Consider the following 27,037-nt stretch of genomic DNA (forward strand, 5'->3'; position numbering starts at 1 on the left):
ATACTGTATTTGTGTCTTGGGCAGTCATAGGTTATTTTTTTTTTTTTTTGTTTTTTTTACTGACAGTGACCTGGGCATTGCATCTGTTTTCATCTGTTTTTTTTTTTTTTTCCTTCTGGATCATATTTTCATTAAGGGCACTTGCACGGGGGGTGCGTTGGTGGTAAAGCCGTGCTTTTTAGCTGAAAAAGAGTTAAAAGCTTCGGTAGCGCTGGCCATTGATTTCAATGGAAGGGGCATTTTAAGAGTGTTGTATTCACCGCTCCCGCAACGCCCCAAAGATGCTGCTTGTAGGACTTTTTCCCCCATCCTGCAAGCGCGCCGCTCCAGTGTGAAAGCACTTAGGCTTTCACACTGGGTGACATGGGATGCGTTTTTCAGGAGCTATTTTTTAGCCCTTTAGCGCCTGAAAAAACGGCTCAGTGTGAAAGTAGCCTAATAGATAACATTTATAAACTTCTTGTAATGAAAGCCTAAACATATGCTTGTGCTTGTGGAGGCTCCCAGCCATATGAGACTTTAAATTGTACAAGAGCATCTACTGTGTATTCTAACTATAACTACTGTGGATAACATTGTGGGTACAGCTCAGTGGCGGCTGGTGTTCAATTTTTATTTTTTGGGGGGGTGGGGGATGGCAAAAAAAAAACCCTGCCAGGTCCGCGCTCGCCTAGACACGTGATGAGAAAGGTCAGTACACAGAGGGTTAGGGTGACAGTACAGTCAGTCAGTATACACACAGAGGGAGAAGCCACCATTGACAGTACAACAGGATAGGGCACTGAAGAATGCACAGAGGGATGGGGCACAGAAAACAGTACAGTCGGTAGGTGTGGGTACAGACAGGTTGGTGCACCCTGTGGGTACCATGATAAAGTGTGGTGTCAGTCACACACAGGGTGCACTGGGTGACATGTGCCAGCCGTTGGCACTCTTCTGGTGCCGTTCTCCTGTCGGGGCCACTCTCGGTGAACTCTGCACTGCCTACCTGGAACAACTGGAGTACGTCCGGTTGTCGCAGTCATCTGGCTCACACATTCCTTCCTGCTCTCCAGCGACAATGGCTGGGGCAGGAAGCGAGTGCAGTAAGAGACCCTGTGTACTGCTGTGCCTGTGTGCGGATCACCAGACTACTTTTCCAGACACGCATCTTTTTTTTTTTTTTTTTCCATCCTCCTCAGCCACCAATTGCAGTGGGACTCGAAGTGTAGACACTTGGACTGTTGTGCCCTATGGCCAGTACAGGCCTACACCACATCAATGGCCATGACTTCCCGGGCCTTCTCCTCCCAGTTAATCCGGTTTTAAGATCCGCCTCCTGTCTTGGTTGGGAGGCGGAGCTGGAAAACAATAGCGTATATTGATTCGTTATTGTCACAAGTGGGTGGGTTCAGTGCGCCTTGAATTCAACCTTTTTGAAGCCAATTGGAGCCTCAGGCTCTAATCATGTGCTTCCAAAAAAGAAACTTGTAGAAACCTATGAGTCCGAGACGCCCCACATGGAAATTAGGCACCCCTTATGGACCGGCTGCTGCTGGTACAGCTTAATGAAATCATGGTGTTTAATTATAATGCATAGTGATTTTAAAATATTTCATATTAATATTTTGTGTTTTTCCTTCAAGCCAGCAGATGGCGCTTTAGGCTCCTGTTAACATGTTATCTCAAACTGTTTTCCCCCCTCTATCAAAATAACTTTGTTTACAGAACTCGTCGCTCAAGCTGATGTAGCGCCTGTGTTCTTTCTGTACAGGTGCTATTTTAAATTTAAGGGGGATGAGAGAGTTAGTTGGCTCTCATCCAGTTGATTTGGCTAAATTGGGCCTCTGTTTCAGCTGGGCTGTACTGTTGGTTCATTCTGTGTTCCTGAGGTGCTATACCACCCCGGGGCGACAGGTGGCAGCAGTGGAGTCCAGGCTGGGGTGCCTCTTGCTAGCAGCCAATCAGAAGTGTTTTTCCCTCGCGGGGCATGCTGGGGGAACGTACTTCTGGAGCAGATGCCTTTGGGCGGGGGTCTTGTTCCGGGTGTGGCACCCACCTTCAGGGTGACCACACATCACCGCCCCCCGACGATGCGGCCTACCAGGCCGGGGTGCGTGTGCCACGAGCTGTTCTGTTCCTGGACCATGTTGGCCCGGAGCATTTGAAGCTATGGCGGGGCCCCATTAATCTACTGGGTCCCCAATTCTGAGGAGATCCCAAGCGAGATAGCTGTTTGGTGGGGAGTCTGTCTGAGGAGCACCAATGAGAGGCTGGCGGTCCAACGGGGCCTAGACAATCCACCGGGGATCGAGGTAACCAGACACTGATGGGGTGGAAGTTAGCCACTTGTCAGTCGGGAACCTAATTGGAAACTACCTGAGCGAGATCCAGGCCCGAAGAAGTTTACTGAGGAGAACAGTCTTCATATTCTAAGTTCTGAGGCCAGGTCTGTGGCAGAGACCTGTTCCTCCCAAAAGTGCCGAGTGATACCCTGGCTGCCAGGTCGGTGTGAGAGGCCTGTCCAGGTACACTATACCCACTCCGTCTGGAGTGGCGACGAAAGTGAAGTGTCGTTGGAGGCAGGACTGCTTCCGTTCTGTTATGCCTGAATCTGCTAATCCTTCTCCTCACCCATTTTTGATCTATCTACCTCAAGTTTTACTGTTTGCCGTGTTGGCAGAAATAAAAGCACAAGAAAGACACCTGCTGTTTGGACATTCCATCATTGCTGCTCTCATCATCATCTACCCCTAGACGCTCACAGAGGTAACACGCCATCCCTATTCTATCTAGCGGCTCCTTCGGGGGTGAGCGATACACTGAAATTTGCACAAAAAGGTGAAGGACTTCTCCCTTTATCGTGCAGCTCAGTCTAAAGCCTCGTACACATGCTTAGATTTTTGGACGACCGAACGTTCGTTTTTTGTCGCATGCTAGTCTCATGTCAAAAGTGAAGAGGTTACTCACAATACAACATTTTTTGTACGACAGAATACAACGTCAGAAGTGACGTAATGTGTAGGCTTGCTCTTACGATTTTTTTTTTTTTCGTACGAAACCGTACTAATGAAACGAAATTCGGACGTTGAGTTCACATCTGACAAAAATTTTATAGTCTGCACATCCCGCTTTTGTCTGGTGAAAAACCGAAATCGGCTGTCGAAAGCACCGTACTAACATTACGAAAATCAGCAGACAGCTTGTCGTACAAATTTTTCCACCTGATTTTCGGATCGTGTGTACGGGCCTTAAAGCGGAGTTCCACCTAAAAATGGAACTTCCACTCCTCGCCCCCTTACATGCCACATTTGGCATGTAATTTTTTTGGGGGGGAGTGGGGGCTTCAGGAGAAGGGGACTTCCTGTCCCACTTCCTCCTTCCGCCGAGGGGCTGGAAAGGTGATTAGCTTAATCGCCTTTTCACAGCCCCTGCCTGTAGGCGAGCGCCTGTCCAATCGGACGGCCGCTCGCGCACTGCAGCTTGCGCATGCGCAGTGGGTGCCCGGCCGCGAAGCCAAAAGCTGTCACTGCCGGGTGCCCACACTAAGAATGAAGACGCCAGCCAGGGGGGGGCGAGGAGCGGAGCCCCGGCCGGCGCGTCGCTGGAGCTGTGGAGCAGGTAAGTGTCTGTTTATTAAAAGCCAGCAGCTACACTTTTTATAGCTGCTGACTTTTAATAAACTTAAAAAAAAGGTGGAACACCCCTTTAAGATTTTAGTGAGAGCCAGCCCTCCTGAGAGGGGATATCTGCTGAGTTGTATCTTTGTTGGGCATTAAATGTTTTTGTGTACTTGTATACTTTTTGTATAAAAGAATATAAATATATATATATATATATATATATATATATATATATATATATATATATATATATATATATATATATATATATATATATATTATTATTTATATATATATATATATATATATATATATACACACACTTAAAAAAAAAATAGAAAAATTACCCCAAACCATTGTAGTTTCCCTTTTAATTTTAATGCACTAGCATTTCTTGACCTGGGGAACATTTTTATAGTTGTGGTGTTTTTTTTTTTTTTTATAATATTCAGCCACTTATAGTAATGTGCTTTAAAAGCATGAAACATTCAAACATGAAAATGTTGCATTTTAAAAGAGGTGTGTGTGTTTTTTTATTATTTATACTTGCCTAGGTAGCCAGCATCAGTTTCTTGTAGGATATGCATTTAAATATGCAAACTGTAAAAGTCTCTAATTGCATATCGACTTCAGCTGTTGGCCAGACTGCACTGTAGAATAGTATTGAGCTGATAGGCAACACCACAGCTCACCTAATATCCTCTGAATTACCAGCAGGTTTACTTTACCCCAGGGGTGGTAATGGAAACATCACTGAACAGAATTCTGAGCAAAACAGGGCGCTTGGAAGAAGGTACTTTGAGGCTCAGTTCACACTACTGTGATGCAATTTTCAGTGTGATTATGTAGTGCGACTTTGGATGTGGTTGGCATATTTTATGGTGTCAGATTGCTCAGAAATTGCACCAAAGGAACCTTTTACAAAATGGCACCTCAGTTGCCTTGATGTAAACCGGCACCATTGAAAATGTGATGTGATTTTATTTATTTTTTTCCTTGTCATGCGATTCTGTGTAAATTGGCATGAGAAATGGCACCAGTGTGAGCCAGCATTTAGGACTAGCAATCCAGGAGTCCCACACTCCTGACATTAGTTTGAGATGACAGATTCCTTTAAATTTGTTTCTTTTAGAAAATATGACCAGGCCTATTTCCTGTTTTTCAGTTGGTGGTGTGGGTGGATCCTTTGGATGGCACTAAAGAATACACTGAAGGTTTGTCCATTTTTCTATTTATTGATACGGCCTTGGAAAAATAAATTGCATTCATAAAGTGTAAGGGTGACTTCAATGAACCTTCTAGCAGTAAGTGTGCTGCTGTTTTTAATATTCAGACTATATATACCAATTTTGTATTTTTATTTATTTTTTGTCTCTAGGTCTTCTGGACCATGTCACTGTTCTAATTGGGATAGCATATGAAGGAAAAGCAATCGCTGGAGTGATAAATCAGCCCTACTATAATTACAAGGTAAGTGTTGCTTCATCTTACCAGGCCTATATCCGCTATCTTCTGTTCAGTTTTCGGTGTATTATAAAAGAAACCAGGATAGAAATGAAGGCTGAAAGTTGAATTCGGGGAAACTTAAAGAGTTGTAAAGGAAAAAAAATGTTTTGCCTAACATTAATGTCTGCAAGGTAGACAGACAGAATAGTGTAATGATTCTGTTAAAAAACAAGTAAATACCTATTATTAAATTCCTTCATCTATATCACCTCCGGCGTTCTAGTTTCTGTTCTCTCATTCACCTCCTGGTTTGCGGCGCTTGTTCATGCAAGAACTACATTTCCCAGTACGCATTGCGGCACGCCCAGTAATTCACACCTCCTTGAAGTCTCCAACACGTAGAGAGCGTCCTGCCACACAGATGTAGTTCCCAGGAGGGGGTGAGCACGTCACTGACACCGCAGTAAAGCCTCCCTTCACGGCGGTGAGTAACAATCGGATAAGCAGGAAGTGAACAGAACAGAGAAGAAATAGAGCAACTTCTGAGCAAAAACAAACAATGAGGAAGTGAAAAGAGGAATGTCTGCAGGTAAAGGATGCTGAAAAAATTTTTTTCCTTTACAATCCCTTTAAAGTGGTTATAAAGGCAGAAGTTTTTATTTTGATGCATTCTGTGCATTAGGATAAAAAAAACTGTGTGCAGCTGTCCGGGACTCCCCTTCTCATTGGCTGAGACAGCAGTGCAGCACCATTGCCCCCCGGCTGCTGTCAATCAGTCAGTGAGCCAATGAGGAGAGAAAGGGGACTCTGTGTCTGAGTAAACACAGGAAGCTGTGGCTCGGCTCGGGTGCCCATATAGCAAGCAGCTTGCTGTGGGGGCAGGAGGAAGGGGCCAGGAGCACAGAAGAGGGACCCGAGAAGAGGAGGATCTGGGCTGCTCTGTGCAAAACCACTGCACAGAGCAGGTAAGTATGACATGTTTGTTATTTTTAAGGGGAAAAAAGACTTTAGTATCACTTTAACAAAACTACCCTTGCAATGTGGCTCTCCCCTGCACTCCAAGGATTAAAGTGATTTGTAAACGATCACCTTGTAAAACAACCCATTCAGTTTAAAAAATAAATGTAAGGGAAAAATTTGCGTATAGATATAAAAACAATTATAAATAAATAAAAATAAAGTGTATTTTATTTCCCTTTTTTAGAAGCAATCGCATTCCCTCTGTTCTCAGTTGCATTAGAGCTGGGGGAGAAGCAGCAACACACTGAACGGCTGTGCAGAGGAGGGCGTGTCAGAACAAGTCTGATCATTGGAGGACAGCAGGCAGGGTTCCCAGCATAGCTAGCTAACTAACTAACCACGGTGTGTTCTCCTGTGTGGTCGGTTTTTAATAGGAAAGCAGAGGGACTGTCAGGAACTCCAGGGATTCCACACAAAGGAAGCATTACAAGATGAACAGGATATTGTTTCATACAAGTACATGGTATAGTGGGCACATATCCTGAATATGAAATGCTGGGTAACAAACACTTTAATGCTTGTTTTTTGCCTAGGGTACCAGGAAAAAGCACTTTTACTTACTCTATCCCTCTCCCCTCTGGCAGCCAGTGCTCCCCTCCCCTTTTTTTTTTTTTTGCCGTTCCATGTTGTGGATGAACCCTCAGCATCCTCGCATGCAATGCAGGATTGTTGATCCTCCGTTGTATATAATGTTACACTTGTCACTGCTGGCCAGCGCTCTAAAGAGAAGGGGCATCAGAGGACCGATCATGTGGAAGAAGGAGCCTGCAGAAGATGGTTAATTAAATAGTGCTTGGAACTGGTGCCGTAGGCAAAAACAAGTGTTTAACCTCTGCAGTGTGGGGGAAGCCCCATTACAAGGGTAATATTTTATTTTCCCCCGAGTTCAGCTTGAATTGACAGGGCACAAATGCCAAGAAAAAAAAAAAACAACAAAAGTTCCAATCCTTCCCAACCCTGTCTAAGGCTAGAACGTGGTTTGGCTGGAGTTTCACTTAAACCACCATTAAGGTTTCGAGTTTGACATGTGATGGCGAGTTATCAGTTGTGTGCATGGTGCTCGCTCAGGCCATTCTTGTACATGGAAAAACATTTGTTTCTCTGTCTAATAAGACGTGAAAACCAGGCCATGTGTTACACTTTTCATATGTTGGATTCTTGTGTTTCGTATAGATTTGACTTTAGTAACTCTTTTACATTGCTATACTAAAATACAATTATTTTTTTTTCTAACTGTTTTATACTGTATTACAGGCTGGTGATAACACTGTGCTGGGAAGGACTATCTGGGGTGTCCTGGGTCTTGGGTCTTTTGGGTTTCAACTGAAAGAGGTCCCAGAAGGACAACACATCGTCACCACTACCCGGTCTCACAGCAGCAAACTAGTGAACGACTGTATTGATGCCATAAAACCTGATAAGGTTGTGCGTGTGGGTGGTGCAGGGAATAAGGTAATTATCCTAGTTCATAAACCAAGAGGGGGGAAGATTGGGACTTTGAATGATGCATGGTAACATGCTACTCCATCCCTGGTTCTGTATAAGAAAATAAAGGTTTGGGACTTTGAGGCGTAAATTCAGGACCAGCAAGCAGTCAAGGTAGATTTTTTTTTTTTTTTTTCTCTACAGCCATGAATGATGAAATTGTAATATCATACATGGAAAGCATAATAAAGCAAAACCAAGTGGATAATCATACTGTATGTCGGCAATGTCCTAATATATTGCATGGTAAAAACAAATGAATAAAACTGTCTTCCGCATCAACAGATCAATTGGGCAACAACCCAAAACATTGAATTGCCGTATTACAATATAGTACAATTGAAACCTATTGAAAGAACGAACTGTAGAGCATGTAGCATTAGTGTAATCCGACGAGTTTGTGGGATAATATACACTCTTCAGGGGCAGATGCTGCCTAAATCTATAATAAAACATAGTATAAATATAACAGTATTCAAATAGTTGACCCAGGGAAAGGTTGATGATTGAAGCAGAGGACAAATAACATCTCTGGATACTTACGTTGGCCTGGTATGTGTGGCTAGATGGCGAGGGCCACTAGATATGTCCCCTGTGGGAGCTGAGGTATCGGGGCGCAGGAAGAAACAGGGAGCACTTAAAGTCCCCAAAGAAGAGTAATGAGAATAGGCTCCTCTATCTTTGGTTATAAATGTGTAATTATTTATGATAGTATATAAAGTAAGAAAATAGGGTGAGCCCATAACCAAATGAAGGGGAATAGAAATCAATAGAGTGTGGAAGTAGACGTAGGGCCCAGAACCGTGACCATTAAATTAGAAAAAACTGAGGTATAGAGTATAGTGATATGGTATGCAACATACCAGGGTTCAACCAAGATTGGACAGTTGAACCAAGTAGTGCAAACTTTGGGATTAAGAAAACTTACAGTGAAAGGGCCTTGAATTAGCAAGGCTAGGATACGGAGCCAAAATAAGATTGTGTGCATGGTGAGCTGCACAAGGCGGTGTACTGCCCAGTGAGCGTGGCAAATACTCCCTGTATGGCCTGCGTCCTGCCCAATGTCACGCTGACATGACGGTGAATGGGAGGCATCCTCGCCAGAGCCGCCCACTGAGGATTGGACATCTCACAATGTCAGTCAAAGGTGGATAAACGCACGCCGGCAATGCGACGCCCATGAGGGCATCACACTCAAGGCGGTGGTGTGGCACCAATGCGTGGCGGGTAAAGCCGGCCGATCCCCGCCATCAGGCTAGAAAGGGGAGAGGGAGGGACATTGGATCGCATCGCAGGTCCCGAGGATGGAAAGCACATGGGCCCTAAACGCCCTCATTCAAAGTCCCAAACCTTTCTTTTCTTATACATTATCCTACATCATTGGCTCTAGGAGGCTAGGTTTAGAAGTACATCTAAACCTGCTGATTCTCTGAAAAGTGATCCAAATGTGCGATTGACATGCAATGAGGAGGTCATGTGACACCTATTTTTTATTCTTTTAACCCCATTTTTTGCTGAACAAATACTCTGCAAATGTGTGCATTGCTTGCCTTTTAAGGTGCTTCCCCATTTGCTTGAATGGGTAGCATTCGGTGGGCTTGCCAACTGCCGATCACAACATGTTGGGTACTTTTTCCTGCAGATGAACCTAGCCTAAAACCGTTTTTATAGCAATCAGACTTTGTTAAAAAAGCAGTGCAAAGATAAAAACCATGTGTAAACCTGGCAACCAATCGTAAATCATCTCTCGGCTAATACTACTACAATAATCTAAAATCTGGTTGGCTTCTAGGCGATAATAGTATGAATCTTGCATAAAAGAGTGTCATTTTATACATATGTGCCTCAGGAAATGTAATCTCTGATTTATGGTTTATAGGGTGACCAGAAATGTGTTTTTTGCCCCAGTTTTTATAAATGATTCCCATTACAGCTGCATTGGACTAACCAAGTTTTAATCCTTTTCAGATCATTCAGTTAATTGAAGGGCAGGCTTCGGCCTATGTATTTGCCAGTCCTGGATGTAAGAAATGGGACACATGTGCTCCTGAGGCTATCCTGCATGCAGTTGGAGGTGAGCAACCCTGAATGCAGTACTGATCTTCCTCTCTTCTGCTAACAAGTTTCCTGGAATGTTAGCCGCACACACACTGGTAGTTTTTTGTCAAGTAGGTTTTAGTTACAAGAACAAGGCTATTTACCATCATCCTTGTATTGTGAACTGTTAAGGGTGAGTGCCCACATTTCATGGCATTTGTTTTTAATTGACAGCAGCTGCTTTAAATTGCTAGAAAATTAATGTGCATGGCCAACATAGAAAGGTATTGATAATATGCAAAGTACATATCCCCTGGTACACCGTAGGTAATCCTGGTACACAGTGGCGGCCCGTCCATAGGGGGCGCATGGGCGCCGCCCCCCCTCTCCCCAAAGCCAGTAAAAAAATAAAAAAAAAAAAATGAAGAAAAAAATTTTTTTTTTGGGCCCTTTAAGAAAAAAAAAAGGTCCTTTAAGACGGTGCATGTTCAGGGTGAGCGCCGGTCAAAGACTCAGAGCACTGCTATAGCATCATTGAAGCGTCATGCCAATGCAGCAGGCAAGACGCTTCATTTGCAGTTTTTTTTTAAGCTCTGTGGCTATGTGCTGTGCGCCATGAGCCAATCACTCTCCAGTGTCTCCACTCTCCTCTCTAATTGGGTCCTGCTGCTTCCTCACTGCAGAAGGAAATGGGCGGTGCTTTCCCCAGGGCAGTGTTACTTTCGCTTTTGACTCCAGGAGGACTAAGGTAATTAACTTTATTAAAAACACTTTATTTGTCTCATTGTCTGTCCTGTCCAGTGTCCCTGTCCACCCCATCATGTCCAGCACCTTATGCTGTATGCTCAGCCTGTACTGTAATCGGACTGAGAGAGGACAGGAGGGAGGGGGAGGGTGCCGTGCTTCACATCTCCTGTCTGTGTGTGAGGGCTTAGAGTGCCTGCGTCCTGCAGCTGTGCTTTACAAATCTCTTATCTCTGTCTGCCTATCTAATCTATCTGACTGTCCTGCCTGTCCCCCCTCTCTCTCTCTCTCTCTCTCTCTCTCTCTCTCTCTCTCTCTCTCTGTCTGTCTATCTGTTTAATTATCTATCTATCTCTCTATCTCTCTATCTATCTATCTATCTATCTATCTCTCTTTCTATAGATCTATCTATCTATCTATCTATAGCTCTATCTATCTATAGCTCTATCTATCTATCTCTCTTTCTATAGATCTATCTATCTATCTATCTATCTATCTATAGCTCTATCTATCTATAGCTCTATCTATCTATCTCTCTTTCTATAGATCTATCTATCTATCTATCTATAGCTCTATCTATCTATAGCTCTATCTATCTATCTCTCTTTCTATAGATCTATCTATCTATCTATCTATCTATCTATCTATAGCTCTATCTAACTATCTCTCGATCTATAGATCTATCTATCTCTCTCTATCTATCTATCTCTCTATCTATAGCTCTATGTCTCTATCTATCTATGTCTCTATCTATCTCTCTCTCTCTATAGATCTATCTCTCTCTCTCTCTCTCTATCTATGTCTCTATCTATCTATCTATCTATCTATCTATTAGCTACCTCTGTCTAATTATCTATCTATTTATCTATCTAATTATCTGTCTGTCTATCTATATCTATCTGTCTGTTTAATTATCTATCTATCTATCTATCTATCTATCTATCTATCTATCTATCTATAGCTCTATCTATCTATAGCTCTATCTATCTATCTCTCTTTCTATAGATCTATCTATCTATCTATCTATAGCTCTATCTATCTATAGCTCTATCTATCTATCTCTCTTTCTATAGATCTATCTATCTATCTATCTATCTATCTATCTATAGCTCTATCTAACTATCTCTCGATCTATAGATCTATCTATCTCTCTCTATCTATCTATCTCTCTATCTATAGCTCTATGTCTCTATCTATCTATGTCTCTATCTATCTCTCTCTCTCTATAGATCTATCTCTCTCTCTCTCTCTCTATCTATGTCTCTATCTATCTATCTATCTATCTATCTATTAGCTACCTCTGTCTAATTATCTATCTATTTATCTATCTAATTATCTGTCTGTCTATCTATATCTATCTGTCTGTTTAATTATCTATCTATCTATCTATCTATCTATCTATCTATCTATCTATCTATCTATAGATCTATCTATAGCTCTATCTATCTATCTATCTATCTATCTATCTATAGCTCTATCTATCTATCTATCTCTCTATCTATAGATCTATCTATCTATCTATCTATCTCTCTTTCTATAGATCTATCTATCTATCTATCTATAGCTCTATCTATAGCTCTATCTATCTATCTCTCGATCTATAGATCTATCTCTCTATCTATAGCTCTATGTCTCTATCTATCTATGTCTCTATCTATCTATCTATAGCTCTATCTATCTCTCTCTCTCTATAGATCTATCTCTCTCTCTCTCTATAGATCTATCTCTCTCTCTCTCTATAGATCTATCTCTCTCTCTCTCTCTATCTATCTATGTCTCTATCTATCTATGTCTCTATCTATCTATCTATCTATCTATCTATCTATCTATTAGCTACCTCTGTCTAATTATCTATCTATTTATCTATCTAATTATCTGTCTATCTATCTATCTATCTATCTATAGCTATCTGCCTAATTATCTATTTATCTATCTAATTATCTATCTATATCTGTCTGTCTGTTTAATTATCTATCTATCTATCTATCTATCTATCTATCTATCTCTCTATGTCTCTCTATCTATCTATCTATCTATCTATTTGTCTGTCTATCTAATTATCTATAGCTAGCTGTCTGTCTGATTATCTATCTATCTATCTATCTATCTATATCCATCTAATTATCTATCTATATCTATATATCTGTCTGTTTAATTATCTATCTACAGCTCTATCTCTTTATCTATCTACAGCTCTATCTATCTATCTATCTATCTATCTATCGCTCTCCCTCTCTCTCTTTCTCTGTCTCTCTCTATCTGTTTAATTGTCTATCTATCTATCTATCTATCGCTCTCTATCTAATTATCTATCTATATCTGTCTGTCTGATTATCTATCTATCTATCTATCTATCGATCTATCTAATTATCTATATCTATATGTCTGTCTAATTATCTATCTAATTATCTATCTGTATGTCTAATTATCTATCTATCTAATTATCTATAGCTCTATCTCTCTCCCCCTCCCTCCATCTATCTATCTGTTTAATTATCTATTTATCTATAGCTCTATCTAGCTATGTCTCTCTATCTATCTATCTGTCTGTCTGTCTATCTAATTATCTATCTAATTATATATAGCTCTATCTCTCGCTCCCTTCCCCTCCCTCTATCTATCTATCTATCTATCTATAGCTATCTGCCTAATTATCTATTTATCTATCTATCTATCTATCTATTTGTTTTATTATCTGTCTGTCTATCTGTCTCTCTGTCTGCAGGTCCCATTGTCTGCGAGTGGCGGGGGGGGGGGGGGGGGGGTTGACTGGGGTTTTGTTTGCGCCCCCCAAAAAAATAGAGCACCAGCCGCCACTGCTGGTACACAGTAGTCAGATGATCAGAAAGCTCCCGGGCGCAAGTAGCTGGTGTTGGGGGCTAACATTGTTTGTCTTAAACAGACCTACATTAATCAGACCTACATTTAACTGCGCTATTGTAGTCTGGCAGTGGGGGGACTCCTCCTCTGTCAGAATACACTGATCAGAGCTGAAGCCGGTTGGCTGCAGTACTCAACGAACAAAAATTCCAGAGTCAATCATTAGATTAAGGTGACCAGATTTTTAAAATGAAATCCGGTGACTCTCTGCCCGTCGCCGCCCACATCACAGCCTGTCAAGTCTTGCTCTCCGGGCCCCGGCTACTACTGGGTGGGGTGCGGAGGAAGATCACTCCGCCAGCGAAGGCAAGAACATAGGCAGGAGGCTGGTCAGGACTTGAGCCGAGGCAGTAGAACATACAGAAAAAGGGGATTACCGCTCCAGGTGGGTATGCTGGACAATCAATAGCTTTTCAGGAGACCAGGAGTGCCGGCAATGCACAAGGTAAAACGTAGAGGCTAGAAGAATGGACAGCCGCACTTCCAAAAAACCCTTAGGTTGTCTTTATTATAAAATGGGTGAAAAATGCACTACAAAATACAGCAAAAAAAGAGGAGATAACAGCCTACGCGTTTCACATTATATTCAGTGCTTAGTCATGGCTAACAAGCAAATGAAACATACTTCAAATATATGTGATCCCAACAAAGGACATGTGGCCAGTGCTGATCAATTACAAATGGGAACCAATTAGTTAAAGGAACTCCCAAAAGTGGATTGATGAGTGTTATCACATCAAAATAACCCATATAATCTCACTTAAAAAGCACACCAACACACGCAGTAAAAATAGAAGTAAAAAAAAAAGTGAAAATGTATATATACGTGGATATATCCTAGCTGAAATTGGTGAATGTGTATGTGAACATACATAAATGTATAACAAATAATACATATAATTACCACAGTTACCGGAACCACATCATATATATATATATATATATATATATATATATATATATATATATATATATATATATATATATATATATATACACATACATACATACGTACACACAGCCGTACCAGACTGTAGTACTATATGAAATGTTGTGACAGCTAGTGAACAAAAAGGCTAGGACAAAAGTCCCGTGTATTTGAAACAGTGTTGTGCATAAGTGACATGTGTGTTTGTATAAATGAAGCCATATAGACTTTCAATGGTGATTGTGAATCAAATTTAAATATTTATGTGTATGTGGAAATGACCACATATAATACAGGAACAGTATAGCTTTTATCCAAATAGATGGCGGTTGTATATCAAGTAGAAAAGTCTGCCATATCAAAAGTAGATTGACTCTGGACAAACCTGTAAATAAAATGAAAAATATTTTAATAATAAACCTAAATTGTGCTGAATCACAATATATGTAGATGTAGTTGTGTGTAAATAAACATCGAGAAAATCAGTTGCCGGTGTGTGTATATCAATAAATGAGTATGAATGTTTGTTCGTGTGAATCGCTTATAGTTGTCCCCAAGTTTAAAAAATAAATACATATATATATATATATATATATATATATATATCCACTTCCATACCAGGTACTTACGCAGCTTCCCGCCCAAGCCAATTTTCAGCTTTCAGCACTGTCGCACTTTGAATGGCAATTGCGCGGTCATGCTACACTGTACCCAAACAAAATTGGCGTCCTTTTTTTTCCACAAATAGAGCTTTCTTTTGGTGGTATTTGAATACCTCTGCGATTTTTTTTTTTTTGCGCAACAACTAAAAAAAGGCTGAAAATTTGGAAAAAAAAATACGTTTTTATTTTTTTCTGTTAATTTTTTTGTAAATAAGTTTTCTCTTTCAATTACGGGCACTGATATGGCGGCACTAATGGGCACCGATGAGATGGCACTGATGGACATCGATGAGGTAGTACTGACGGGCACAGATGAGGTGGCACTGATTGGCGGCGCTGGTATGCGACACTGATGGGCACACATAGGCGGCACTGATGGGCACACATAGGCGGCACTGATGGGCACACAGGCGGCACTGATGGGCACACATAGGCGGCACTGATGGGCACACATAGGCAGCACTGATGGGCACACATAGGCGGCACTGATGGGCACACATAGGCGGCACAGATGGGCACTCATGGGCGGCACTGATGTATACTTATGGGTGGCACAGATGGGCACTGCTAGGTGGGCACTGGGCATGGATGGGCACTGTGGGGTGGCGCTGATGGACACTGGGGTGGCAGCACTGATTGTTGCCAGTCAGTGCCCATTTGTGGGCACTGACTGGCATCTTTTTTCTTTATGCTTTTTTTTTTTTTTTTTTTTTTTGCCCACCCTGGTGGTCCAGGGTGGGCATCCCTGGTGGTCCAGGGTGGCGATCCGAGGGGGGGCTGTGCTGATAACCAATCAGCGCGAACCCCCCCTGTCAGGAGAGCCGCCGATCGGCTATCCTCTACTCGCGTCTGTCAGACGCGAGGAGGAAGAGCCATCGGCGGCTCTTCCTGTTTACATCGTGATCAGCCGTGGTTGGACACGGCTGATCACGTGGTAAAGAGTCTCCGCCGGAGGCTCTTTACCGAGATCGGAGATGCAGGGTGTCAGACTGACACCCCGCATCACCGATCGCCGCGATGCGCGCCCCCACGGGCGCGCGCGGCATGAAATCCTGCAGGACGTTCTGGAACGTCCTGTCAGGATTTCATAACCACTTCCCGGACGTAAATCGGCCATAGGCCGGGCGGGAAGTGGTTAAATATATATATAATATATATATAATATATATATATATATATATATATAGTGTATATATATATATATATATATATATATACTACTTGGGATCCCCAGATAGTCCTATTGATTGTCAATAGACTCCACCAGTATGTATGTGTTTGATCTAAATTTCCAGACATACACATGTGGCTCTCCGTATCGTAATCATGTAGAACATACAGGTTGGGGCTGAATGGGCATGCACCCGAAACTGAAGAAATATTTCCTCCACTCCGACCAGCACATGTTCATCAGAGACGGGCACAGATAATGTAAAAAAAATACCCCCCCCCATTAGGCTAGTAGGAGCGGGGGAGTGTAATTCAGAATTTATTTTTATTTTTTAATTCTGCACTGACTGTCTTTGAAATTGCCCCAGCCCCTGTTCAAATGCAATCCGGGGACAGACTTGGTCCGGGGACACTGGTCACCCTACATTAGATCGACTTCTAACAAAAACGGGAACGGGCATATTTGGATTGAAAGTTGTCCCTGCTGAACCAGTCAAATTTCGATCCATCTATGGGCAGCTTTACCCTCTAGCGAAGAAGGAATAGCATAATAAAGCAGCTGCACAGACTGGAAAAGAAGGAACAGGCAGGAGATAATACCGCAAGCTGCTAGGATGTCACCAATTGGTCAGATAGGGTATGCCACCTTGTCCTTTGTCCTCCTTGATCTGAGTTTTCCATTACTCAAGGCTGGACCAAAATAAAACCGTTGATATTGCGAGGGACAAATATGTATATTTAGACCACCCTAAGGCCCCTTTCAGTCTGGGGCGGGAGGTGCTGGTGGCGGTATAGCGCTGCTAAAAATAGCGGAGCTATACCGTCTGATTTGCCCCGGGATTCGGCCGATAGCGGTGCGGTATTAACCCCCGCTAGTGGCCGATAAAGGGCGCATCGCGGGCGGTATTACCACGGTATCCCATTGTTTTAAAGGGAAGGAGCGGTATACATACCGCTCCAAAGATGCTGCTGACAGATTTTTTTTCTTCTTTCCTGTCAGCGCATCGCCCCAGCGTGAAAGCCCTCCGGCTTTCACATTGAGGTTGCTGGGCAGGAGTTTTTCAGGCGGTATAGCAGCGCTATTTTTAGCGCTGTACCGCCTGAAAAACTCCTCAGTGTGAAAGGGATCTAAATGAGAGTTCTAGGGCCAGATTCTCGTACATCCGCGCAATTTTGGGCAGGCGTAACGTATCTGATTTACGTTACGCCGCCACAAGTTTTTCAGGCAAGTGCTTTATTCACAAAGCACTTGCCTGTAAAGCGGCGGTGTAGCGTAAATCACGCAGCGTAATTCAAATTCGGCGGGTAGGGGGCGTGTATCATTTCATAGAAGCTCGTCCCCGCGCCGAACGAACGGCGCATGCGCCGTCCGTAAAATATCCCAGTGTGCATTGCTCCAAATGACGTTGCAAGGACGTCATTGGTTTCGACGTGAACGTAAATGACGTCCAGCCCCATTCACGGACGACTTACGCAAACAACGTAACTTTTTAAAATTTTGACGCGGGAACGACGGCCATACTTGACATTGTTGCGCTGCACTTAGGCCACCATTTAGCAGGGGCAACATTACGCCGGGAAAAGCCTAACGTAAACGTTGTAACTTTACTGCATCGCCCGTGCGTACGTTCGGGAATTTGCGTATCTAGCTAATTTGCATACTTGACGCGGAAATCGATGGAAGCGCCACCTAGCAGGCAAAAAAAAATTTGCAGTTACGATCCGACGGCGTAAGAGACTTAGGCCTGTCGGATCTAATGGATATCTATGCGTAACTGATTCTAAGAATCAGTCGCATAGATACGACGGGCCAGATTAGGATTTACAACGGCGTACATGGCGCTGCGCCTTCATAAGTCCTTTGAGAATCTGGGCCCTAGTGTCCATTTAACATTATTAGAAGAAAAAATATTTAGTATTGTTGGCATTATGGAATTTGATTCACAGATCAGTTTATTTACTCCAGTATAGGAGATTAACAGATTTGTTCATCGAATTCTCAAGTAATCTGGGGTGTTGATCACCTTTGAGCCAAATATCATATTGTGAAAAGCACATTTTAAAGGACACGTGTACTAAAAAAAAAAAAACATGAATGCTGCATTGCTTTGCTGTTATGTAGATTACAAAGTTTCATACTTTCTGAACGACTCGCCTGAAACAACTGTGCAGATCAGGTGTGGTGACTTCACTAGCTGCATGCTTGTGGGTTTTTATCTTTTTTTATTTTTTTTTTATTATTTATTTAATTGTCAAGGTATTTGGCAGAACAATACAAGATATGGGTTCTTGGCTCTGTCCAGAACTTTTTTAGTAAGATCTCTGTGCTGAGTTCCTGGGTCTGCACACCTGCTGTGTACCCATTATGAGGTGTTCCCAACTTTCCTGCTTCATTTTTATTTTATATTATCAAGAATGTAACGGGGCGCTCTGGAATACATAAAAGTAGATGAGATCACCTAAAACTCCCAGGTGGACAGGCGTGGAGAATTATGAGAAGGAGCTCTCACTGTTGGAATATCCAAATGATATAGAAAGCCATGGGCTGACTCTGCCCACCAGACTCCACTCATATTTAAAATATATATATTATTTTTTTGGTTGGCCTGTTTAATTAAAACTGAGTTTAACCGGTTTATCAACCAACTACACTGTTTCCATCTCTTTTACAGGCAAACTCACCGATATCCACGGGAACTCATTTCAATATCATAAGGATGTGAAGCATATGAACTCTGCGGGAGTTCTTGCAGCTCTGCGTAATTATGACTTCTACTTTTCTCGAGTTCCCGAATCTGTGAAACAAGCGCTGGTCCCATGACTATGATGTACCTGGAAGACTTGGACGGAGGTGCAGATGCACTACCAACCAAATGGGTTATTCAAGTGACTTTATCTCACAAAACCGTAATGAAAAGACCACGGACTTTGTAAAAGCAGCCTCAACTCTGATTTCGTTTAACAAGCTACGATTTATTTTTTATTTTTTATGTTTTATAAATTCTCTCAAGGGATCACTTAAATATGGTAAAAAAAATAAAAATAAGTTGTGCTGTGACTTTATATTGCTGGAAATGTTGATTCTTCTGGTGAGTGAAGCAAAGATCGATGATTGCCGTTGTTTTCTTTATGTAATTTTTTTAATAAAAGAGCAAAGAGCTCTCTAATCCACCATTAAAATGTGCTAAAGTGACTTGATTTGTTAAAGCAGAAGAACATGTTAACTTTCAAAATCTTCACTTGGGGTCCTTTCACACGTACGGACCGTATGTCCGCATTTTCATCCGTCCGTTTGCGGATGAAAACGGGACATACATGGGTCCCTATGTGATTACGGGTGTCAGCGGATGACCATCCGCTGACCCCCGTAATTGTCCGCCTCCGCAAAGATCCGCATTTGCGGACGGAAGAAAACCCTATTTTTCTTCCGTCTGCCGGATCGGATGAACACGGACATACGGTCCGTGTTCATTCGATCCCCCATAGGGTAGAGCGGAGGAAAGACAGGGCGGTCCCTGCACAGTGTGCAGGGACCGCCCTGTCAGCTGCCAGCTCAGCGGGGATTTTACGGAGGATCCCCGCTGAGCTTTTGAGGGCACACGGAGCGGATCATTACTGATCCGCCCGTGTGAAAGGGCCCTTAGGCTGTGCAGCATTGACCAGCATTGCTTAACCACTTCCCGCCTGGTCAATAGTCAATTGATGTCCGGGAAGTGGTTGTGAAATCCTGACTGGACGTCTATTGACGTCCTGCAGGATTTCATGCCGGCGCGTGCCCATCGGTGATGCGGGGTGTCAGTCTGACACCCTGCATCTCCGATCTCGGTAAAGAGCCTCCGGCGGAGGCTCTTTACCACGTGATCAGATGCGAGTAGAGGAGAGCTGATCGGCTGATTGTTTATCAGCGCAGCCCCCCATCGGATGCCAACACTTGACCACCAGGCAGGGCCGTTTGAAGGAATTTGGGGGCCCCAAGCAAAATGGACATAGAGGCCCCCCAACCCCCCCCCCCCCCTGCACGCACACAAAGCCTACAGGAACTGGTGGGCGGCCTCCTCCTGGCGGCTCCGGACTGTGAGGGAGGGAGGAGGAGGGGAGAGGGAGCCGGAGGGGAGAGGGAGCCAGGCAGGACACGAGTGGTGCATGGATATAGACCGACGGTAGCGGCTGCTAGATGGCGGCGATCTTACCGAAGGCCGGGACAGACTCGTGTGCGGCGCGCCCAGGGGTGTATTTAGGTTTTGTGCTGCCCTAGGCCTGGTGAAACTCGCGCACCCCTTCCTTTTTAAGACTCGTCCTGTCATTTTCGAGGGATGAGGACAGGGGGACAGGGTGGGATGAGAACAGGGTGGGGTGAGCACAGGGGGACAGGGTGGGGTGAGGACAGGGTGGGATGAGGACAGGGTGCAGGGTGGGATGAGTGCAGGGTGGGATGAGTACAGGGGGACAGAGCATCTTTTAATTTTGGGGGGAGAGGGTGGTATGGGGATATGTGCTGGGGAGTGATTTGAGAGGGAAGATGATATGTGCTAGTGGGGGGAATCGAACCCCCCACTAGCACATATCATCTTCCCTCTCAAATTACTCCCCAGCACATATTCCCATACCACCCTCTCCTCTCCCATCACTTCATTCGTTCACCTCGTATCTGCTTCCCCCCCCCCTTACCTCCTGGTTACTGTGTGCAGCACGGCTCTCTCAGTCACTCGTGTCTCTTCTCGGCTCCTCCTCCTGGCTGTGTACACATTGACCCAAGAGGGGGGAGGAGCCGAAGTGTGACTGTGTATTGCAGTCAGTGGAGAGAGGGACGGCTGCACTGTAGCCAAATGACGCTGCGGGGCTGCGGTACCCCGGGCGGCAGATGTCCGGGTGACCGCGCAACTTTGCGGGGGTGGCGAAACGGCCCCCCTCCTACCGCACAGCTGAATCCTGGAGTTCAGTGCAACTGCACGCTTCGGCAATGAACTCCAGGATTCAGCTGTGTGGCTCTCCGTAGCAGCAGGCAGACAGACGAGCCAGCTTGGGGGGCCCCTTCCTAGCTCGGGGCCCCAAGCAATTGCTTGGTTTGCCTGTCCTGTTGCGACGGGCCTGTCACCAGGGAGTGCCCCCGGTGCTCAATAGAGCAAAAAAAACAACAATAAAAAAAAAAATTAACACAATCGATGCCCACAAATGGGCACTGACTGGCAACATGGGCACTGCTTGAAATGATGCCCAGCAATGCCATCAGTGCCACCTCTTAGTGCCCATCTATGCCCAGTGCCACCCATCAGTGCCGCCTATGAGTGCCCAGTGCCACCTCATTGGTGCCCATCAGTGCCACCTCATTGGTGCCCATCAGTGCCGCCATATCCGTGCCCATAATTGAAAAAGAAAATGTACTTATTTACAAAAAAATTAACAGAAATAAATCAAAAAAAAAAAATTTCCAAAAATTTCGGTCTTTTTTTTAGTTGTTGCGCAAAAAATAAACATTGCAGAGGTGATCAAATACCACCAAAAGAAAGCTCTATTTGTGGAAACAAAACTATAAAAATTTCATTTAGGTACAGTGTAGCATGACCGCGCAATTGTCATTCAAATTGCGACAGTGCTGAAAGCTGAAAATTGGCTTGGGCAGGAAGGTTCGTAAGTGCCTGGTATGGAAGTGGTTAATGCATACACAATTCAAAGGCAAGGCAGCTTTGCTTTCAAAAGATGTAGCTCACAGCAATGTGCTGTGTTGGTGTGAAGCAGGCAAGCTTGATCTGTTTATTAAAAAAAATCCTTTAGAATCACTTTAATTGAACAAGCTGAAGTTGGAAGCTGATTGGTTACTCTGCACAGTTGCACCGGATTATTGTGCTCCAGTTTTAGTAAATCCCCCTCCATTGTGTCACTGCCCCACCTCCTGCAGCTTTTTGGATTTCTGTTGAACGTTATGAGATTTGTGTCCGGACTTATAATCTATCACCCTCTTTATGCCCACACCAGGCCTTTTGGGTGCCATTCATTTTCAATGGCACCTAAATGCGGTGCAGTTTAGCTGCGATTATTGCGACAAGTCGCAAAGCTTATTGCCCAAAGAAGCTCCTTTTTGGGCGACAAGGTTTGCGGGTTGTGGTTTTCCGCGATTTCAGCTTGATCATTGCTGTAAAACTGCATTGCGTTTTAGATGCCATTGAAATTAACGACACCCGAACATGCGTTTTGCCATTCCGTTAGTAATCTCAATTTGCACTGCAATCGCAAAACAAGAACCCAAAACGCTGAATGTGAATGGAGCTTAATAGAGCTCTGGATAGCAGTCACTACCTGATAGGAATTCCAATTCTTTTCCCGCTCTATCCAAAACTAGAAAAAAAGGTTTGGCGTTGCATATACTTTGTTTTGAAAACATTGTAAAAAAAAAAATATATATATATTATACACAGTGTATGTATATGTGTGTGTGTGTATATATATATAATATACAGGTGGTTCTCAAAAAATTAGCATATTGTGATAAAGTTCATTATTTTCTGTAATGTACTGATAAACATTAGACTTTCATATATTTTAGATTCATTACACACAACTGAAGTAGTTCAAGCCTTTTTATTGTTTTAATATTGATGATTTTGGCATACAGCTCATGAAAACCCAAAATTCCTATCTCAAAAAATTAGCATATTTCATCCGACCAATAAAAGAAAAGTGTTTTTAATTTAAAAAAAGTCAACCTTCAAATAATTATGTTCAGTTATGCACACAATACTTGGTCTTGAATCCTTTTGCAGAAATGACTGCTTCAATGTGGCGTGGCATGGAGGCAATCAGCCTTGTGGCACTGCTGAGGTGTTATGGAGGCCCAGGATGCTTCGGTAGCGGCCTTAAGCTCATCCAGAGTGCTGGGTCTTGCGTCTCTCAACTTTCTCTTCCCAATATCCCACAGATTCTCTATGGGGTTCAGGTCAGGAGAGTTGGAAGGCCAATTGAGCACAGTAATACCATGGTCAGTAAACCATTTACCAGTGGTTTTGGCACTGTGATCAGGTGCCAGGTCGTGCTGAAAAATGAAATCTTCATCTCCATAAAGCTTTTCAGCAGATATAAGCATTAAGTGCTCCAAAATCTCCTGATAGCTAGCTGCATTCACCCTGCCCTTGATAAAACACAGTGGACCAGCAGCTGACATGGCACCCCAGACCATCACTGACTGTGGGTACTTGACACTGGACTTCAGGCATTTTGGCATTTCCCTCTCCCCAGTCTTCCTCCAGACTCTGGCACCTTGATTACCGAATGACATGCAAAATTTGCTTTCATCCGAAAAAAGTACTTTGGACCACAGTCCAGTGTTGCTTCTCTGTAGCCCAGGTCAGGCGCTTCTGCCGCTGTTTCTGGTTCAAAAGTGGCTTGACCTGGGGAATGCAGCACCTGTAGCCCATTTCCTGCACACGCCTGTACACGGTGGCTCTGGATGTTTCTACTCCAGACTCAGTCCACTGCTTCCGCAGGTCCCCCAAGGTCTGGAATCTGTCCTTCTCCACAATCTTCCTCAGGGTCCGGTCACCTCTTCTCGTTGTGCAGCATTTTCTGCCACACTTTTTCCTTTCCACAGACTTCCCACTGAGGTGCCTTGATACAGCACTCTGGGAACAGCCTATTCGTTCAGAAATGTCTTTCTGTGTCTTACCCTCTTGCTTGAGGGTGTCAATGATGGCCTTCTGGACAGCAGTCAGGTCGGCAGTCTTACCCATGATTGCGGTTTGGAGTAATGAACCAAGCTGGGAGTTTTTAAAAGCCTCAGGAATCTTTTGTAGGTGTTTAGAGTTAATTAGTTGATTCAGATGATTAGGTTAAGAGCTCGTTTAGAGAACCTTTTCATGATATGCTAATTTTTTGAGATAGGAATTTTGGGTTTTCATGAGCTGTATGCCAAAATCATCAATATTAAAACAATAAAAGGCTTGACCTACTTCAGTTGTGTGTAATGAATCTAAAATATATGAAAGTCTAATGTTTATCAGTACATTACAGAAAATAATGAACTTTATCACAATATGCTAATTTTTTGAGAACCACCTGTGTATATATATATATATATATATATATATATATATATATATATATTCTCTCTCTTCTTTTTTTTTTGTGACAAAATACCTTTTTTTGAAACCTTTTTTTATTTTATTTGCTTAAAGGTCCTTTAGACCTAAAATTACTTTTCACATCTTGCCCACAGGGCGTCATTTCTACTTTTATTTTACCGAGATCGATCTTGGCTGATTAATGGATGGAGCAATGCATAATGCAACACAGCTTACGGTCCTAAAATAAAACCAAACAGCCACTTGGAAAGATTCTAATGGCTTTCTGTAATTGGTTCTCCTTTATTGTTGATGGTGATTCAGCTGCTTCTCTCCATTAGAGCTGCATTCTAGGATGTTCCATACCAATAAATGTTACCGTACCTCACTGGGCGTGTTTTGAATATTGTTATTTGTGAAGCAAGGTTCCGGTTCTCCTTCAGTCTAATAAAAAACCTCCAGGGCCAGAGATAGCTGACATCCTTCGGTATATGGTGGGTTGTAAGGCATAGTGGGTGTAATGCAAGGTAGATTGATTGGGCGCCAGACACTTCTTGAATGCAAAAGAGATTTTATTTCTCTTAACAGAACTTTGGAAGAGAGGGTTAGGGCCAGAACACCCTTAGGTAGTTTCAAGATTAATTGGCAGACTCCAACATGAGGTTAGCCATGTAGGGAAAGGCATCCAGCAAGACGCCACATCTGCATGTGTAGGAATGCCATCTTCTATGCCAACAGTCTTTAAGAGCCAGTTCACACAGGGGAAACAGGACTCTGGGCGCGACTTTGCGAGGCGACTTTAGCGCGACTTACAAGGCGATTTCAAGTCGCCTCCAGGACAGGCGACTTTGCCAGTGGCCAATCAAACAGTAATCTTCTCTGTGGGAGGGAGGGGTTTGCCTGAGAAAACGAGTTTCTCTTGCTGTAAAGTTGCTTCAGTTAAAGGAGTTGTAAATTAAAAAATTTTTTTGCTGAAATGACTGTTTATCATATAATGTACCTACAGTTTCTAGTTTTGTTTTTGCATGTTTCCTGCTTCTCTGCTGTACAGAGCCAATATAGGGCAGTGATGGTTTGGAAAACGAAACTGATTGGTGCTGTGGGGTTTTAGACACACAGTAATCACACCTTGATTAGTGATCACAGAGAGAAAGCTCCCAGTACTGTGGTTATCAGGAAACAGACAACCAGGAAGTGTGGAGATCAGAGAAGAATTACAGCAACTTGAAAGCAAAAACGAACAATGAGGACATGAAAATGGCACTGCATTAAGGAAAAGAAAGCTATTAAGATAAAAAAAAAATTCCTTTACAAACCCTTTAAGACTTGGAGGCGACTTCCATTGAAATCAATGGGTACAAGTCGCCTTGAAGTAGTACAAGAACCTTTCCTGAAGTCGGAGCGACTTCAGTAGTGTACATTAAGACGGCTCTCATTGACTAACATGTAATTTGACATGTCGTGCGACTTGGGGCAACACAAGTCGCCCCCCCAGGTCGTAGTGTGAACCGGCTTTAACAGTTCCTAACACAATTGTTCTTCTATTTCCACTACAATCACTTCTTGTAGTTCTTCAGCCCACTGAGCTCCCAGTCTCTCATTCCACTAGATAATTCACTGCCACTGAATCCCTTGAGCTCCTCCAATCTTCACGTTGGCATCTTCCTCAAGCGTCACCCCTGCCTCTCTGCTTGATCTGTAGCTTGGCACTCAAGACACTTCTCCAGCCTGCTCGGTCCCTGGCTTGACACACAAAGCTGCTCTGTAGTGTTGAGCAGAATACGCCATATTCGATTTCGCGATATATCTCGAATATATAGTCGAATATTCGAGATATATTCGCTAAATTCGAATATTCGTGATATTTTATCGAAATGAAATGATTGCGAATTTTCGCTATTGCGAATGCGAAAATAATTGCGAAGGAGCACTCTGATTGGCTCAGAATATTCGTGATATTTTGCACTCTGATTGGCTCAGAATATTCGTGATATTGTATCGAAATTTCGCAAAATGCGAATGCGATATTGATGGCGAAATTTCTGAAGGAGCACTCTGATTGGCTCAGAATATTCGTGATATTTTACAATACAAAATAATTGCGAAATTTCGACAAATGCGGAAGGAGCACTCTGATTGGCTCAGAATATTCGTGATATTTTACAATACAAAATAATTGCGAATATTCGACAAATGCGGAAGGAGCACTCTGATTGGCTCAGAATATTCGTGATATTTTACAATAGAAAATAAAAAGTGTTTTGCATTGGTGGTGATTCTTTACTCTATCCATCTGTCACAGCCGTTTGTCAATCAAACACCTTGAAGATTGAACACGTTCATGCTGCATGCTTTGGACTTTTTTTCACTTCACATATCAAAGACATTTTTATGAAAGATTATTTTTCTATTATTGGGACTATATTTCTTTATATATTTGTTTCACTGTGTATTTCACAAGTTATTTGCGCTTGCTTATTTTATAATTTGCCCACATGTCTTGTCACTAGACATATTTTTTATTCTTGTAGAGCGACTCCATTTTCTGTCTTGTATTAATTTATGTTGTATAACATTTTTGAGTTGCTGCTGTATTCTCCCCTTTTTTTAAGGTATGCGCAATTTTTTCCTTCTTACAAAAAAAATTAATATCAAACATACAAATATTCATAACAGAAACATACACAAAGCCCCCCCCTTTTGCATCAGAGACAATCAGAGTTCTCCTACCACAGTTATCGAAAATTCGCAATCATTTTCGCATTCGCATTAGCGAAATTTCGCATTTTTTTTTTTATATTCGGCAACATAAAAGGATCGCCTCAGCTTAGCTACTCGGCCCAGGGTCTCTAATCATACCAGCAATGCTTTTAGACGTCGATAGGATGTGATCTGTTTTCAAAATAAAATTGAAAAAATGCGAATATTCGGAATAGCGAATATTCACCGCGAAATTCGAAATATATCGCGAATACTCGAATATGCCATATTCGAGCCGAATATTCGCAATAC

The 27,037-nt window shown here is 42.9% G+C and overlaps 1 protein-coding gene across 1 annotated transcript in view; it reads left to right on the forward strand.

Moving 5' to 3' along the window:
* Window positions 1-19,154, forward strand: part of BPNT1 (3'(2'), 5'-bisphosphate nucleotidase 1) — a 31,924-nt gene extending 12,770 nt beyond the window's left edge. The window contains exons 5-9 of the mRNA XM_040351426.1: window positions 4,768-4,816; window positions 4,981-5,072; window positions 7,323-7,520; window positions 9,522-9,627; window positions 18,647-19,154. Coding sequence (XP_040207360.1) covers window positions 4,768-4,816; window positions 4,981-5,072; window positions 7,323-7,520; window positions 9,522-9,627; window positions 18,647-18,795 — 594 coding nt within the window. The 3' untranslated portion in view covers window positions 18,796-19,154. The remainder of the gene's footprint in view (window positions 1-4,767; window positions 4,817-4,980; window positions 5,073-7,322; window positions 7,521-9,521; window positions 9,628-18,646) is intronic.
* The last annotated feature ends 7,883 nt before the right edge of the window (window positions 19,155-27,037 follow it).

This window comes from Rana temporaria, chromosome 4, assembly GCF_905171775.1.
Source record: "Rana temporaria chromosome 4, aRanTem1.1, whole genome shotgun sequence".
Classification (NCBI taxonomy): domain Eukaryota; kingdom Metazoa; phylum Chordata; class Amphibia; order Anura; family Ranidae; genus Rana; species Rana temporaria.